This window comes from Amblyomma mixtum, chromosome 3 (genome assembly GCF_055824585.1).
Source record: "Amblyomma mixtum isolate Tamu chromosome 3, ASM5582458v1, whole genome shotgun sequence".
NCBI classification, from domain to species: domain Eukaryota; kingdom Metazoa; phylum Arthropoda; class Arachnida; order Ixodida; family Ixodidae; genus Amblyomma; species Amblyomma mixtum.
In genome coordinates this window covers 225078474-225096668 of record NC_143014.1, presented here as the reverse complement: position 1 = coordinate 225096668, position 18195 = coordinate 225078474, and the positions used below count along the sequence as shown (strand labels likewise).

The following is an 18195-nucleotide window of genomic DNA, read 5'->3' as shown; positions in this document are numbered from 1 at the left end:
TGTGCTTGCTTAAGGCCGATTCACACGACGGACCGTTCGCCCGCGGCCCGCGCACTACGTGTTCATACGTCAGCACATTTAGAGGCGCGCTGCCGGCCGCGGCCTCTCACGGCCGGCAGCGCGCCTCTAAATGTGCTGACGTATGCACACGTAGTGCGCGGGCCGCGGGCGAACGGTCCGTCGTGTGAATCGGCCTTAACGGCGCGCAGGGGAACCGAGCGCATGCGCAGACTTTCATGTGGGTGGATGTCGGTCTTCCTTCAGTCACACCGAAGGGAATGTCATAAAACGAAATCAGAGCCGTCCAACACGTGGCCTCTCGTCTTCTCTCCTCTGGCTGTTTGTAGTCGTCTGTCCTATGTAGCGCCCGCCGCCTTCCACAGCGACGCCTTCGAAAACATGACCTCGTCGATATAATTCGGGAGATACGCAGAATGTCTCTGGCACTAGCCGATGGAGTAAGTTCTTTTGAGCAATGTATAGGCCTGACGTATGGAGTCCTTCACACCCTGTTTCACATTTGATTTAAAAATTTTTTAACTGCAACGATCGCTTCGCAGAAACTGCAAAGAGCACTCACGTGAGCAAATTTTTTTTTTTTCGAGGAAAACAGTTTTGAAACTTCATTCACGTAATCGCCGACTAGCCCTTTTTTTTTTCTAAATTATTGCCGGTGGTCGCTTGCGGTCCGGGACGTTTCCCGTTGAATGACCCATACGGACTAGGAATACATTTCTATTTTATCTGAAATTTGCGCTGCACTCGGGTTTTGATACGTTGAGCTTCAAACGACGTGCTCTCGTAAAGAGGACCGTCCGCGCGAATGCGGAAATCGGCGCACATATATATTTTCGCTAACGTGCCGTGGTCGTGTTTTCACATTAATCCTGCGCAATCATAGCGTGTTGTGGTTTCTTAACGTAAGGCATCATTTGATGTGCTTATGTTTCCATCCAAAGAAACAAACAATACAACAGCAACCTTCACTATAAAATTCTACGTGTTACAGCTCACGTGCATAACCACAGCTCAATATTGGTATGCAATACAGTCGAACTTCGCTGTAAGGAAACGGCTAATAGCGAAATAAGGGTTATATGATGAATAAATGGATACTCTTCTTGGAAGCACCTATGTAGAAGATTATATTCCATGTCGCGCTTTTACGAAATAAAATGTTCCTACTACGGGGTGTAACGAACCGCGAGTAAACTTCATTGGCTATTTCGCGCTAAGTGTATGGGTAAGTGCGCTAAACATTTCCATAGCTATTCGATGCGGCAAAATGAAATTACCGCGCATAACAGCTGGGTCGGTCACCTCACAAAACACGCCCAGATGAAAAAAAGCTCACATTTCCAGCTGGATTATTGAACCGGCTCCCATACTTTCCCAGCCGGAAACCATGTGGTTCCAGTTGGAAACCTTCCATTCCATCTTGAATGATATCTGCTTCCGACTAAGATCTTAAACCGTAAATCGTCTCCAGGTGGAATATTCTTGCTCCCAGGTGGAAAGATTTACTCTTGCAGTTCGCTCCAACTGGATTTTATTAGAATGGAAAGTTGGGCGAGTTGGTATACGTTCATTTTGGGTGAAAAAAACAGCGCAAAAGGGACGGAAGACAAAGATGAAGGAAACCGCTCGTCCGTGTGGTTTCCTTCATCTTTGTCTTCCGTCCCTTTCGCGCTGTTTTTTTCACCCAAAATGGATTTTATTATAAGCCTTAATTCCAGATGGAAATTCAACTGAGAAAAGCCCTTTTACAGCTGGGTACCTCTGAATTGAGTCTGCCGAATCACGATTTTCATCAGGGGCGCAAAACTTTTCCCCGCACGGCTCACTGCGCATCGGCATTGGAGTCCTGCCATTATCCAACATCTTCGCTCCCTATGCCCCGCTGCGCACGCGCTGTGCTTCTCAGCTGCTGCGTGCAGTTTAGTTTCGGTTTTCGCAACGTGGTCGTGTAGTTCGGCCGTTTGGCAGTGTATTTGGTGTGCCTGACGGCATCGATCTTATCGTTAGCCGCTATCGGCAACCGCGCGCGGGGACAGGGGTGCCGGTTCCGCGCGGTGACGCGTTAAGGCCGATTCACACGACGGACCGTTCGCCCGCGGCCCGCGCACTACGTGTGCATACGTCAGCACTTTGAGGGGCGCGCTGTCGGCCGCCATCCATCCATGCATCCAGCGCGCCTCTCAAAGTGCTGACGTATGCACACGTAGTGCGCGGGCCGCGGGCGAACGGTCCGTCGTGTGAATCGGCCTTTAAAGGGCCCCTGCCCACCCGCGGCCAGCAGGCACTCTCTACCTCACTTTGAGCGAGCCTCCTCTCCTTCCATTCCCTCCTCGAAATTTTTCTCTCCCGCTCCTCGTCGAGTAGGCTCGGCAAGGCAAAATCACCCCTTCGTTCTCCGGTGTAAGCCGGAGGCGTGGTGACTGTGGAGTGCGTCACAGGGCGACGTCATGGCCCCGCCTTCAATAGAATTCTTTTCTTGGTTTTTGCATTTTCTCCGCACACTGAACGATCGAGAGGCGCGATCGGCTCGACCACCCAGACTTGTTAGCGAGCGCATCCTTTCATACATCTGTTTGCCATTCCCAGTTAACGAGCCACCTTTTCATTTTCTTTTAGGCCTCCCCACCGTTTCACGAGCGGAGGGGCGGAAGTCGGTTGTGTTCGAAACACACGGCGAAGCGCGGACCCGGCAACCGCCCGTTTGCTTTTCTCCATGCGTGTTTGTGTTCTGTGTGTTTGTGTCTTTTCTCCGCTCCAAAGCATATGTCATTCATTGGAGTCAAGGCGTACGCAAGATGCACGAAAGATAAGCGGTGTGTGTGCGGAGCGGTTAAGTGGGCGAGAGAGGGAAAGGCTCTGCTGCACTAGTAATTAAAACCTTGTTTTGGGGGGCTTGCATAGAAGAAAAAAATCTGAGAAGGGAGCGCGTACGCAGAGCGTCTCGTGAGGTGATCACGGCGGGGGGAGGGGGGGGGGGGGGCGAACCAACTCCCTCAGTTTTACTATTTTTTACTTTTTATGGCAAGGGTTCAATGCTGTCGCCGCACGCTCCCTCCGCAGTTTTTTTTTTTTGTTCCTTCATGCGGGTTTTTTAGGCATGAGCCAGAACAGAAGGCGCTGCGGAAAGCCTTGTGCAGACGACGCGACGCCAAGGCTACGCCCAACCTTCTCCCGTCAGTCAGAACGATGCACCAATGGAGTGCCTTTAGCGAAAGTAGCCCCCCTTGACGTCAGCGGGGTGCAGAGTATTGGGCCGGGCCCGTTTTTGAAGGAAGGAAAGAACGAGCGGGCTTTGATTTGAATTTTCGCAGCTTTTCGGGGCGCGCATGGCTCTAGTATTTTGCAGAGGTTATCTTCGATGCCTCATCTATGCAGTGGGCTTGTTTTTCAAAAATGTCCGGACCCTGGGCAGTGGCCCTTTAAGGCCGATTCACACGACGGACCGTTCGCCCGCGGCCCGCGTACTACGTATTCATGCGTCAGCACATTGAGAGGCGCGCTGCCGGCCGCGCGGCCGGCAGCGCGCCTCTCACGGCCAGCAGCGCGCCTCTCAATGTGCTGACGCATGAATACGTAGTACGCGGGCCGCGGGCGAACGGTCCGTCGTGTGAATCGGCCTTTAGCAGCTGCGCAAGGCCTCCGCCGCTAGCACTCCGTTAGAGAATCGAAGCAATTGGTTGTAACTGAATCGTGGGCCTCTTCGATATCATCATAACGAGGTTCAAGTATGCAATGACATAAGAAGAAACTAGTATCACTCTCGGTGAAAGTTGCTGTGAATTTTTCTTCTGTTTCTATATGTATATTTTGCTTGTATTTGCCTATTCTCAGTCTTTCTGGGTAATACTTTGAACTCAAAATGTAATATATAGCTTTAAAACTTGGCAACACACGCAAAAATCATATTTTTTTTATTGTGTCCTCAACAATTTCACAGTTCAATAAAGCAAATATATGAAATCATTTGTGAATTCAGGCCTAGCACAAATCAACAAGAGGACACACATGCACACAAGCATCAACTTTATTGTAATCCTGCTAATATGCTGAATTCATCTCCTTGTTTCCACTGTTTGGGGCCTTGTGAGAGGAAGAGAAAAGGGAAAAATAAAAGTGAAAGGTGCCCACCCTTAGCGGAGTTATAACAAGTTTAAGCCGATCAAATATATAAGAACCAGAGCCTGAAAATGGCCAAGGCAGAAAATTTAGAGAAAAAGCCATTTAAAACAAGAAAACGGGGGGCATGCAACATAGGTTCATATTTCGATGTTACTGAGGGCAGAAGGCCCTAAGCAAAAAATGGTGGCGGAAGCCAGGGTGACTGATGCCCAGAAGCTCAGTCGCACCATTAAGAAAGACTGGGACCAGGCAGTGGTGTCCGACCTGCAAAAATTATATGAATAAAAAAACAAAACAGTAAAAGAGCGCAAAACGTGAGACATTCAGGGTTGCCGCACAAATTCGTCCACGAAAAGAAATTAGTCCATTGTTAAAACTTTTCTTCTTACCTAAACAAGAAGCCAATCACACAAAAATTATAAGCTCTAAAATTTTTATAAATGGCTCATTTAATGAAGTCAAACAATAAAGAGTTGATTTCGTTTACTGTTGTTATTAGCTTGCGCAGTGATACAGGACACTGCGGGTCATGTCCCAGTGTAAACAACTGCTGTATTTTAAGTTGTATCCTACTGTAAGAAATACAATTTAATGGCCATATAAAGCCAAAACAAAAGAATGGGGAAGATGTGTATGAAGCAAGGCGACTAAAGTGAAACGTGTGTGTCCTTATATACATATATACACCCCGAAAGCAGAAGATTGGACAGCCATCATCGTAGCTCAGTTGGTAGAGCATTGGGAGCGCAATTCAGAGGTTGTAGGTTCGGATGCTACTGGGAGCTTGTGGGGTTGTTTTTTCTTTTGCTTTCTTATCAATTATCTAAGTGGTAAAGCAATTACGCCATTGATCAACACCACAGCCGAAAAAAAAATTCCCCCATGCACCTTTGTTTTGGTGACTGATGGCTTCCTTCACGAGGGTGGATATATGCATATGTAGTATATATATCAGAAAGAATGGAGGATTTTATGCCTGTGGCAGGAAGGCTCGACCAGAGATTTCCCTACACAACCCCTTGTGGGGTACCACTAGAGCACTGCACAGGCCGTAATTATTAATTCGGGCCCAGTACCCTCTACCACTACCAGCTTGAGCCCGGCCCGGTTTCTCCAATACATGCCCGGGCCCGAGGAAACTCTGCCCTATCCAGCACAGACCGGCTAAGTCCCGAAACAACACTAGTGTAAGCGCACTGCAAAAATGGAAATGTTCTTCTTACTATGATTTTCAGTAAAAAAAAAAAAAGTGTGCCATTGTTAGAGTAAAGGTGTAAAATTCTCTAGTTTTTGCTTCTGGTTGATTTGGTCATTTATTTTTTGCAAAGAAGGCAGCACAGTGATTTGAATACCAGTTGACTGAAAATAATCTCCTGAAGCCCATTTTCTGCCTCGTAATATCCGGTTTAATTTTCGCAAGCTTATGTCTAAACACTTGTAAATTCGCAATCGCTTCGCCACTGACAACCAAGAGGTTAAACAAAACCAGAAGGCTATGAGTTGTCCACTAGTCTCTGCTCAGGTAACAGAAGCCTCATTCTGCCACTGTTGCTTCACTCTTACCATCTACCAACAGCAAAATGCAGGAACATGAATGAAGATGTCAACATCTGTACCTGCGCTGAAACTAGAAGAGTGCTAATTCGTATCTTGAACAGTTAGTTTAGAAAGCCTTTGTAGCACTAAAGAGCACTAAGAATTGAAAACAAGGCAGGACTTGACCAACAGAAGAGAGGCGCTTCATAAATATTCTGCCGTGCATTATGAAAGTGCTTAGTATGAAAACATACAACGAAAGGAGAGAAACTATGAGTACTATACTGCATGTGTGCTATAAACTAAGCATTTACTATATGCCCCTCCAAGGCCCTGATTTGCCTGCATGCACAGCGTCTTCTACGCTCCGAGAAACGAAGGAGAGTACCAGCATGAGAGAAGAGATAATACGATTATCAGGAAACATGGCAGTTGTTAATATCGAGTGTGGAACATTAGAGAGCTAAGCCATGCCCTGGGAAAGAGGTAAGTTCGATGCATTCACATGTGAAAGTTTAGCACCAAAACAGCGAAGACTTCCTCACAGTTCCTGTTGGTCCCAGGCATATTCGAATGATTAAAACAAAATGTTTCTTCATTTTGTGTGCGGATGTCGTATTTATGTTTAAACTATCATGCGTAACACGCCACAAAGCTAAGATTGTGGCAAGCAAAAGTGCTATGTCGATAATACTTTCAATTCCTCAGAAACTGAGAGGTTTGCAATGAGAGCAAATAAGCTTAAAAACAGTATGTGTGCTGCTTTCTCTGAATTTGTTTTCTGCATTGTTTTCATTTTTTTGCATGCGTACCGTATCACACAACCTATTAGAGAAGATTAACAAGTTGCACTCTGGAAATTGACCAGCCGTTTGTTAACCACATGAGAATATAAAAAGCATGCACTTCAGTTAAAGTGCTGGCAGGCCCAAGGCCAGCCCAGGAGCATCAGTTTCCGGGTCCTGCAAAAAAATTGCTATACCCAGGTCCACGGGCCAAGCCCGGGCTTTTGGGTCAGCTCAAGCCCGTGCAGTGCTTATACACAACCCCTTGCTTTTGAAGGCACCCCCTTATTTCATTACAATTTTTTTTTTCACACGACGGATAATTGTTTTTAATAGCGCCAGAAGAAGGGCATGTACGCAAAGGGACACATCGTCTATAGCTGGCTTGGGGAGGAGGAAAGCATGACTTGCACAGCCACGCGAATACGACAACAGGGAACAGGCTTTACTTAAGCAGAAATGCAACCTTAATCTCTGTTACACTCACTGCAGAGGTCACTTACTTCAGCCTGGCTGTGTGGAGTCTTTGAAGGAAATCAAAAGAATATTTAATCTACTCTCGTCACTCTACTCTTTCTTCAGTAAGACTCCTGTACACCTTAGTGTGCACGAAAAAATCTAAGATGCTGTCGAGTTCAAGCTGAAACAGGTCCCTCCAGGCAAACCTGGGTGGCTCTCTCACGAGTGATCATTGGCTGTGATCTTGAAAGTAGAGGTTCTTGCCTCAGAAAGCATCTATACCAAGAGGGCGCTGACATGAGCGGTGAAGCTGGTGGACTACTGTTACAGACAGGTTGATAAAAAGGATTGCTGTTACTACACTTATGGATCGTTTCCCGAGGCCATTGTCATCTCTGAACAATGCTATATAGGTAACTGCAAAGACAGCAGTGGATCTTTGACCTGTGATTGAGGGAACCATGGAGGAAATTATGTAGGTTTCTGTGGAAGCAGTGCTCAAAGAGGCATGACTGTCAGCAGAGAAACTTATTCACAGATGAGAAGAAGAGTAACCTGACGTGCCAGTAAGCAAGTGCATGACCCAAGTCTTGACAACCTTTGGTCGCCACTTGTTCACCCCGCCAGAACCTGGCAATCTTTGTGTGTGCATTTTCGAAAAAGCCAGAGACAGTAAACCGGACGGAAGTCTTTCCAGTAGTCGGCTTGCTGTATGATGAACGCAGGAGGAATATAAAGAGTGGAACGTTTTGCAGTGATTGAAGGAGTATTTCACATTCACAGCATATCTATCTTCACTTCTCGTTGTTCCCCACTTCACACTTTATGTAGCCCTCATTCTTTAATTTTGCCTATTAATCGTTATGTAAAGTGAAGTAATTTTTCGCAGTTTGTTATGGGTGTTGGAGTCATTACCTTTGCTAGTCCTATGTGACACATCACCACAAATAAAGAATTAAAACTAACTACCACTTTTCCTCTCCTTAGTCACCCCCCTAATTGCAATTTCTGGGGAAAACCATGGTCAAGGATGCCATCATGGAGAACCACACACAACTTCCACAAAGCAAGTCAAAGCTGTTGGTTGTAAGTGAGTGGAAAAAACAATTTTTGTTGTGCCCTGAGTCTCCATCTTGGTAGTCACCGTGACACAGCTGGAAGCCATCTATAAGAGCACTGTGCATAAGGCATGCATGCCTGTATGAATGCATCCACCACTCGCACATGAAAGTGTTACTGATGGCGTTATGAACAAAGTAAATTTTCACTGCAACGCATGAATTGGCTTGGGTAAGACACCAAAACAACACCATATGTGCAATAATGTTTTTGTGCTACAAATACTGTATTTTCGGCTTACCACACCCTACTAGCTCATTCACAAGGCAGTATGACAGATTTGGCTCGATCGCCGAAAACGGGAATGAACAGAACGCCCGGCAAATCACGATGCAGCTGTCCAGTCCATTCAGTCTGTCGTGTAAACCACGTCGGAGGCTTCGTCCAGATGCAGGCTTTGAAACAACTCTTGTGTGTCGTCTGCCTTGTCGGAGACCAGAGTAATGAATTCAAACGGGCCCCGGCACTTGACGTCGGCGCGCTGGGGAGCACCGCCGTACCACATGTCCAGTCTAAGTACGCCGCCGTAGTCTCCGAAGTTTAGCGTCAGGTCGGCTCTGATGAAACTGTAGCTTCCCGCGGTCTGAAGCTTGCGGCCCTGGAAGTGCAGGCTGTGTTTCCGCCTCCGTATTCTGGAACCTGCTGCTGGAGCAGTACGTACGCCTCGAGTCGCTTGGCAAGCTTCTCCAGGGCTGCTCCGTATTCTCGAACCTGCTGCTGGAGCAGTGCGTACGCCTCGAGTCGCTTGGCAAGCTTCTCCAGGGCTGCTCCGTATTCTCGAACCTCTGCTGGAGCAGTACGTACGCCTCGAGTCGCTTGGCAAGCTTCTCCAGGGCTGCTCCGTATTCTCGAACCTCTGCTGGAGCAGTACGTATGCCTCGAGTCGCTTGGCAAGCTTCTCCAGGGCTTCTTGCAGCGACGAGGGCCGCAAGTGCAGGCTGTGTTTCCGCCTCCGTATTCTCGAACCTGCTGCCGGAGCAGTACGTACGCCTCGAGTCGCTTGGCAAGCTTCTCCAGGGCTGCTCCGTATTCTCGAACCTGCTGCTGGAGCAGTACGTACGCCTCGAGTCGCTTGGCAAGCTTCTCCAGGGCTGCTCCGTATTCTCGAACCTCTGCTGGAGCAGTACGTACGCCTCGAGTCGCTTGGCAAGCTTCTCCAGGGCTTCTTGCAGCGACGAGGGCCGCAAGTGCAGGCTGTGTTTCCGCTCCGTATTCTCGAACCTGCTGCTGGAGCATTACGTACGCCTCGAGTCGCTTGGCAAGCTTCTCCAGGGCTTCTTGCAGCGACGAGGGCCGCAAGTGCAGGCTGTGTTTCCGCTCCGTATTCTCGAACCTGCTGCTGGAGCAGTACGTACGCCTTGAGTCGCTTGGCAAGCTTCTCCAGGGCTTCTTGCAGCGACGAGTTTTCGATGTCTTCGCGCAGAGCCCAAGCCATGGCCAGTGGGAGTCTCGTGACGTGCATGGACAGCGAGCCGCTTGTCGATCATGCATTGGAACCTCTGGCCGCCCATCTCGCACGTTAACTGCAGACAACCATTTTCAAAGGCGCGCAGCTTCAAGCCTCCTCCTGGCTGTTCTGCAGGCAGCTTCGAGCGATGCAAAGTGACGATGCACCCTGGCTAGGGGACACCCTACCCTGGCAAATTCCCCACCGTTATAGTGAACTAGAATACTATATACCTACCGTGTTCATCATCCTTTTTAAGGCGAAAGCCTTTAATTTCTCATCGTTGTAAGCAGCAGTTGTCGACAGAGAATGGCACGCTTTTCAGTTGGTCGAAACGGTCGTGACGTCACAGTGCGCCAATTTCAAACGGGGCTAATTGTACTTTGCTAGTAACCATGCAACCAATTGAAGGGACGATATAGTGATGCTCCAAGTAAGTGGGACTGAGCTTAGTTAATTGCTTAATTGCCCAATTTGCCTAATTAACTTCTCTAGTCAGGCCATACAAATAAATAAAACCTAGTAAGAAATTGGTCGAGCTCGGGAATCGAACCCCGGTCTTCGGAGTGCGAGACGAGCATGCTATCCACTCCGCCATGCCAGCTCGATGGTTTGGAATGAACAAAGGCACGTCTAGTGAATACGGTGTCTTCGCTCACTGCCATCCTCCTCCCTTCCCTTCCGGCGAGGTTTAGGTGTCCACCAAGATATGAGAGAGAAATACATTTCCTTTCCTCAAGAACCAATTTACCGACGAGCGAGGCGTAGAACCGAATGGGCGATGACATTCTATGGACTCCCTGGCAGCGTTGCAAGACGCTCTCGCGTTCCACTCTTAGAGGCGAAGCTTAACACATCAGTGACCACACTTTAGGTCAAAAAAGTGCACCCCCCCCCCCCCCCCCCCACCCCTGAATTTTGACGGGTGTCCACCGAGATATGTGAGACAGTTACTGCGTAATTTTCTTTCCTCAAATACAATTTTCATTTTCTTCATTACGGGCCATCTTCGTCTGTCTTCTTTCACTCCCACTTCCTCCGTTCCTCTACGGTGCGGTTCAGGTATCCACCGAGATGACAGAGATTTACTGCGCCATTTCCTTTCCTCAAAAACCGTTGCGTTGAAACGGCAAGGCATCGCGCCGAACGGGTGGTGGCGTTCCGTGGACTCCCTGGCAGCGCTACAACACGCTGTCGCGTTCCACTCCTAAAGGCGAAGCTTAAGCTTAATTAGCAGTTAATTAGTATTCAGGCATTAATCAGTAATTAACCATTAATTAGTGATTTGTCATCACTTAGTAATTAGTACACAATTACATGTGACGCCACCAGTGCCACAGAAGCACTGAAAGTGGTGCGGAAAACGCTTTCGCCTCTACGCACTTTAGACAGTCAAAGTGCCCCCTGAATTTTTTTCCTCCATGGCAGTGAAGAAAACACCTTCCAGTGTTGGCCGACCTGCTCGCCGTCCTCTGCTCAATCCAGACAAATTGCTCCAAGCTGGTTTCTTTTTGAAGGATTTGGAGAGGGAGTGGAATGGAAGCTTCTATGCCCCACGTGACCTGACAGCCTGCGCTCTGGATTTGAACGCCGCGGGGGGTGCCGCGATGCGCGGGCGCGAGGCTTTTAGCGCTACGCATTAGATCCAACTGCAATTTCGTAACTGTTTGCACTAATTATTTCTCGTGACAAAAATATGCATCCTGAAGTCTGTGACTCGTTGAACATCAGTTGTCTATATGTGTTACGTTTACTCCATTTGGAACGCCCGCTTTACTTGGGAAATGGGTTTTTGAGGAAAGGAAATCGTATATCTCACCATCGAATTGGGATCGATCCAAAATCGTCCACAATGTGTGTGTGTGTGTGTGTGTGTGTGTGTGTGTGTGTGTGTGTGCGTGTGCGTGTGCGTGTGCGTGTGTGTGTGTGTGTGTGTGTGTGTGTGTTGGGAGAGCATGAAGTGCTTGACTGCTTAAAAGAGTATAAGCAAAGAATACGCTTCATTAAAGGAAAGATTTTTTGTTTGATTCGACGTTTCAATCGAAGGACCGATCTTTTTCAATACGGGTTTTTCCTCGCTGGTGTATCCCTTTTTTAGGGGTTGGACACAGAACAGGTGGTGAAGGAACGGATAGAAAGCGCCGACATAAGTAGATAGAAGTAAAAAACTTACAAGAGGAGAGACAAGTTCCCGCATCCTTCCGCGAAGGTAGCTGCACGGCCCCGCACCCTGTCGACCATCTCAGCTCAGCCAGACACGCCTGTCAACAAGCAAACATGCGGTGCTTAACAAAGCAGAGGTCGCATCTGGATATTGTATTTCCCCACTCCTTACATGTTCTGAGCACTCTCCATCTTTTCGTGCGGGTCCCACTCCCCCCCTTTCCTATCTATGTTTGTTTCTTTATTTTTACTTGTATTTTTTTGCTTCTATTTACTTATGTCTGTACTAAATCCGTTTCTCGCTCACATGTTCTATGTCCAACCCCTATAAAAGGGATACACCAGCTAATAAAAATCCTTTTTGAAAAAGATCGGTCCTCCGACCAAAACGACGAGTTCAATGAAAATGTTTCCTTATATATATATATATATATATATATATATATATATATATATATATATATATATATATATATATATATATATACATATACGGAAGCTTTCGCAGAACAACATGTGCAGAAGAAAAAAACGGAAGATCCTTGCTGTGACAAAAAAATTGAAACAATTTTTCTCGTGCTTTGAGAAAGACAAAGAAAAGCGTGGCCAATGCTCAGTAGCATGTGGCTCATATGAAGGAGCAAAACAATGCACTGAGCGAAGAAGTACTCGATGCAAAAATGCAGTCACTCCTGAAGAAGCAGCAGTTAGCTGTGAGAGCTTGTTTCCTGGCCGCAAGACGAAAGTCTGAGAGGCATGCCTTGTGATGATGCGTGGATTGTTGAATGTTTGCTAATGAGAATGCGGAGCCCAAAGCCCTAGGAGCACCTTCGGAAGCAGAGCATTATGGTTCTGCCTGGACGAAAATGCTTGAAAAAATATCTGCAATGATTTAAAGGTGTGGCGCTTTAAATTTCACTGCCATAAAGTTCTCGATTACAGCGTTTCAATTTCCAGTGCAACGAACATCTCGCACGTTCCTTCAGTGTGCAGTTTATTGCTTAACCTTAGTGTGAATCTTTATTTCCACTTCAAGTGTGGTCGAATGAAGGCTATGTGGTAAGGGGCTTTGGAATTCTGAAATAATTTTGCTCTCGAGAGCTTAGTAAATAAAAAAGAATCGGTTGCATGGTCAGTATCGAGTTTTTTGCGGGCGAAGGCAAACTGCAAAAATACGACAACAAATCGATCTATATCTGATACTGCAAAATGTGCGCACTGTCAGCGAGCTCGCATAGTTCTTATATAACGGAAATTTTTTTTAAGAACGCTCGAAATACAGGAAGAATAGTTCGCTTCGCGCTGCTCCGCGCGCGCGTATTGAACGCAGATGCACCCACCCTAACAACCGCGCACCAGGCGGGCGCCGCCGGAAATCATCAACTTCGGGACCCGCGCCAAGCCCGCCCTTGCCACACTAGCCAGTATTCTAGGCACTATAGTATGACGGATGACAGCAAATAGGCTTGGATTATTGGGGTTTAACGTCCCGAAGCAACTCAGGCTATGAGGTACGCCGCAGTGAAGGGCTCCGGAAATTTCGACCACCTGGGAATCTTTAACGTGCACTGACATCGCACAGCACACGGGCCTTTAGAATTTCTCCTTCATCGAAATCCGGCCGCCGCGGCCGCGATTGAACCCGTGTCTTTCGGACCAGCAGCCGAGCACCATAACCACTGAGCCACCGTGGCAGCAGAACTGAGAATTGTTCCCCTAGTTAGACTATAGCTAAGGTTTCCAGCAATGTACTCTTTTCTAACAAAAAAAAAACGACGCCCTTGTTCTTTCCTAGTTAACAAAATAAACATGCACATATGCTTACTAAATAAGAATTTCACGTCGTGCAGCGAGCTCCAAATACAGCGTGAGGAAAGGGCTGCGCGTGTTGAGGGAAGGAGGTGGCACGCCAGATCACAGCAGCCGGTGCCACTGAGCCACCGCGGCGGGGTTGATGACAGCAAATAACAAGAGAGTACAAATCACGAACAGGAAAAGGCCAGAGCGTGGAAAAGACGACAGAAAAAAAAAACAGGTTGGAGAAATAATTAAGCAGAAGAAGCCAGGTAACTCAAAGCCGCATTTTCTGCTACCGTGGAATGATTCGTGTAAAATGAGTGGGTAATTGTAGTGATTATGCAGGAACCTGGCTGTGCTGTCGCTCAGTCGCGTTCGGCTACAGCAGTGGTAGGCTGCTCCGGGCCGCTTGAAGCGCCTTATTAACTGCGACACTTGCTTTTCTCTCTTTTCAGCAGCGGCCGGAAGCCCTGTCCAAGTCTAACCCCCTCCTAGGAGCCCCTGGAAAGGTACGGTGCCATATTTCTCGGTTACGGATGGTTCCCCAGAATCTTGGTTGCCTCTGTCTCCACATGGGCGCTGCGTAGCAAAGTGGTGTAGGGTGGCCCATCGAGGCACCCTAAAGTGGCGCTTGTCGTGTGTAGGAATGAGATGAGCGTGTGAATATTTCTCTATAGCACATCGAAGTGCACATTTCCACTACCTCGGCTAGGTGAGGTATACTTCTGAGCCTAAAAAAAAAGTAGGCGCGACTTCCCTAGCTCGAGCGGAAGCAACACCACTTCCTCCTGTGCGGTTCGTTACAGAACTCGGAAATGAACAGTTAACTACGTGGGTTCTTTATCTTTTGTTTCTGAATTAATCGCTCTCTCTCTGGAACTGAAAAAAGCCCACGCACAGGCTCTGTCGACGAATCTAAAAACCTTAAGAAATATCTCGTCGCTTGTCCTTCTGCTCTTCATGTCCATGTTTGTGTTGTGCAGTCCCTTGCTTAATAATGTACGACCGATTTGCCCAACAATGAAGTGCACTTTTGACGACCGCGCCCGACCTGTATACAAGCAGATTGTCGGCATGTATAAATGAGCGGTTCTGCCTGCTTTACTTCTGTGACCGCGCCGCGATGGTTCCAGCTTTGCTTTAGCTGAATTTATCTATGAAATATTTTGTTGTTGTTTCTGTTGTTGCCAGAACTATTATTGTAGCAGATCTATTGTTTAGATATTTTCGGTACAGGATGTCAGGGCACTTACGCCATAAATATACTGTATAAAGGTTTTTTGACGTAGTCTCACTGAAATATTATCTCAGTTACTTGGTTCCAGGGAAGGTTTCATTGTGAAGAGATAACGTTGAGCATAGCTCGCCAGTCAGCTGACGGGCATAACTGCATCGGGTGCGCGCGGCGCACGCAGCCACTGTAGCAGACGACGCGCACCGCTCCATGCCGGTCTGCTGACGGCAGCGCCGCTTCGCTGCCCTGATGCGGACTGGTGCGGAACTACGCTGCGTTTCACGTCAGAGTGCGCCTCCTTTTCCGCATAGACATCGTCGCAGCGACATTTGGCTCTGGGTTAGAGCTCGCGGAAAGTACAGTTGGAGTGAAGCGCGTTCTGTGTCATACGTGCGGATTCTGGTGCGGTCTTTGATGCACGCTTCCTTGTCGGGGCTATCCGGGTCATCGCGTTCTCGGAACGCTAGCCAAGGGAAGCTCGGCCAGCGAGGCAACATGCCGCCGGTGCTTTCACAAGATAGTCATTCGCTCACTGTAATCACTATACATTACCTATTTGCTGCTTCGCCCGGCTGTTGGGCATCGCGTTAACTTTATATTGGCCCTTTCGGCCCCGGTGACGTCAAATGTGGACAGACAAGTTATTTTTTGAAGCCCACCATTCACGAAGGTCACTGACATCAAAGGTGAAGGTGCTACAAATGGAGCCCCCTTGTTGATATCAGCTGCACCTTTCACACTTTCGTGCTTTTCTTTGTGCTTAAAGGCGACGAGGAATATGGCGCTTGACTCAAATCAAGAACGCCACGAGATGGGCAGCCGTATGTTCGGACCATTCCTCCATGCTTCTGACATATTTTGTACCTTAACTACTTATTTTAAGTCGGCAGCAGGGCTGTTGAGAGCGCTCGAACACCGCCCTGTCGCAGAAAGGAATCGAGATTTTGAAGCAGGTATTAGGTTCTGAAGGCAATGCATGCTTGCCCAGAAGGGAATTCCGCTTAAAATACAACTTGCCTTTGCAGTAGCAATCTGCGATTTACAGAGCAGCTAGACAAACGTGCGGACGACTGTATACGTGCTTATGATTTTGCACATTCTTTTTTCAACTTCGCAGGAGGCAGTAACCGAACCCAAAAATTCTGTGCAGCATTCCTTACATGCCCTCACTTGACGTCAGGGCTATTCGGTCCAGTCAAGCTGTTCTTTTGGCCCTTGAATCTCTCAGTGTATTTTTTCCTCGTTCCCCCCCTCCCCCCCCCCCCCCCCCAGAAATTAAAGAATTAAAGAAAGGTTAGCGTGTTGGACAAGTGAGACTATAGGAATGTCTTAGTTGCTGTAATAAAACTATTTTGCCTTATTATTCACAGCAGATGAATTATACATATTTTCCTTTGCAGGTCAGCGTTCTGGTGCAGATTTGCGGAAGCAGAAATTAGAGAACGCGCAGAATTTGCTGAAGGTGTAGATGAACAAAAAGAAGCGTGAGTAACGGAAGACTAATATTTACAGGCAAATGAAGCACAAGGAAAAGTCGAAAACTGGGCGTGATTGTATTCTACGTGAGTGTTTTGGACGGTTTAAACAATGGTTTGGTTTGGTTTATGGGGGTTTAACGTCCCAAAGCGACTGAGGCTATGAGGGACGCCGTAGTGAAGTGCTCCGGAAATTTCGACCACCTGGCATTCCTTAACATGCACTGACATCGCACAGTATATGGACCTCAAGAATTTCGCCTGCATCGAAATTCGACCGCCGCCGCCGGGATATCGAACTCGCGTCTTTCGCGTCAGCGGCCGAGAGTCATTACCACTGATCCACCGCGGCGGGTGCTTTAAATAAATAGCGGAAACCTCTTATGTGCTTCTCTGCACCCGCGGAAACGACCAAGCTTCTCTGGGTGGTCAACGGTCGAGGGTGTTTAATACCGGGTGTTTCAGCGGACACTTTCAAAAATAGGCTCTTTGGAGTAAACGATATGGGTTTTGCGGCATAGTATTACTAGTGTTGGCGGACACCAGAAAACAGGGGATTGTCATAATCAGTAAGTTGGATAATTAATTCTTAATAATTGTTTTTTAATTAGTAGAGTTAGGCGCCTAGTTGCAATACGAGATTTGTAGCCTGTCGTTAGTAATAGCCTCATCAGTTTTTAGAATTTCGAAATCGCTATTACCCTTGGCGCTGTGGCTCGACAAAATATGGCTTTTTCGACTGGTTACGTGCACTGGAGGGGATGCTTTGCCTGCATGCTTTCGAAAGCGCACGTATTTTCGCACGATGAAGCCAGATTTTGTAGCCTGTCGTTAGTATAGCCACATCAGTTTTTATAATTTCGAAAACGTGATTAAACTTGACGCTGTGGCTGGACAAGTTTTGGCTTTTTCGACTAGTTGCGTCCTCTGGAGGAGTTGAGTTATTTGCGGCCAAATTTGGCAAAAAGCAGCGGTGCACGTAGGCGCGGGTGTGCACCTCTTCGTGATCAATACTTTTTATGCTTTTAATTCTTTTTCTAGACCAAAATGATTGCTCATCCCTTCCCCCAGACATCGAGCAATGACGTATAAAATACTGGACAAATGCTTAATGCCGACCAGCCATCCACTGCATCATCTTATCTGAAATCGTACGGGAGGGGAGGTTGCCAACGTGCGAGGAGGTGCTGAAAATTTTTTCTCCCCGACCAAGGTGCCGGAATCTGAGCGTTCTTTCTGTGTAGTTAAAAAAAAAATCGACGACTCCCGTTACAAATGGCCTCTTTCCATAATCATAGTTTTGACACTGTTCCATATCATCCAAAGAACCGTGTTGAGGAAAAGCTGCGGTATTTTAGTTGCAGAAGTTCGAGCTGCTATGAAGGTTTTGTTTCTGGAAAAGAGAGTTTTGTGGAAAATTTGCGTATGTCTATTGCACACACTGAGCGAAAGTGACCATCGTGTAACCGGGGAGTGGTGAGCAGGCTTCAGGTGAGGAGATTCTTGAGACGGAAGATTGCAAAAAAGGTCGAGAGTGCGGTCAACAGTTTCGTCTTTGAAGTTGTCGACTATGATGTTGCGAGCCAGGTGAATACTAGTTAAAATTATTGGTGTTGTGTTACAGATCTCCAGGAAACGTGTTGGTTTTATTATCCACGACCTGAGAGAGAGAGAGAGAAGAGCTCTTTAATGAAAGGCAGATAATTTAGGTGGAATAGAACATGCAACTCTGCGTCGAGGAGCGATATGAATTTTGGAAGAGAAAGGCGGAAAGAGAAGGGTGTAGAAAATAGAAACAAAAATGCGCTCAATGAATCGTATGCATAACGAGGGGATGCGGAAAACTGAAGAAGTCCGAAACAAGTGAAGAAGTCAGTGAACAAGTACAACGTTTTGCAGGTGGCCAGAGCAAAGTTCTCTTCACGGCGAATACGCGTCAAGGAGTGCGCGAATAGGTTCAAAGTTTGTCAATTTGTTCAGTGTCCTTCAAAGAGGCAGCTAAGAGTTTCAAGGCACGGCCCTGCTGCGCAGGACGGGCATACT

The 18195-nt window shown here is 47.4% G+C and overlaps 1 protein-coding gene across 1 annotated transcript in view; it reads left to right on the top strand.

Moving 5' to 3' along the window:
* Positions 1 to 18195, top strand: part of LOC149353843 (uncharacterized) — a 615886-nt gene that overhangs the window by 329250 nt on the left and 268441 nt on the right. The window contains exon 5 of the mRNA XM_089575872.1: positions 13899 to 13952. Within this exon, the coding sequence (XP_089431998.1) occupies positions 13899 to 13952 (54 nt within the window). The remainder of the gene's footprint in view (positions 1 to 13898; positions 13953 to 18195) is intronic.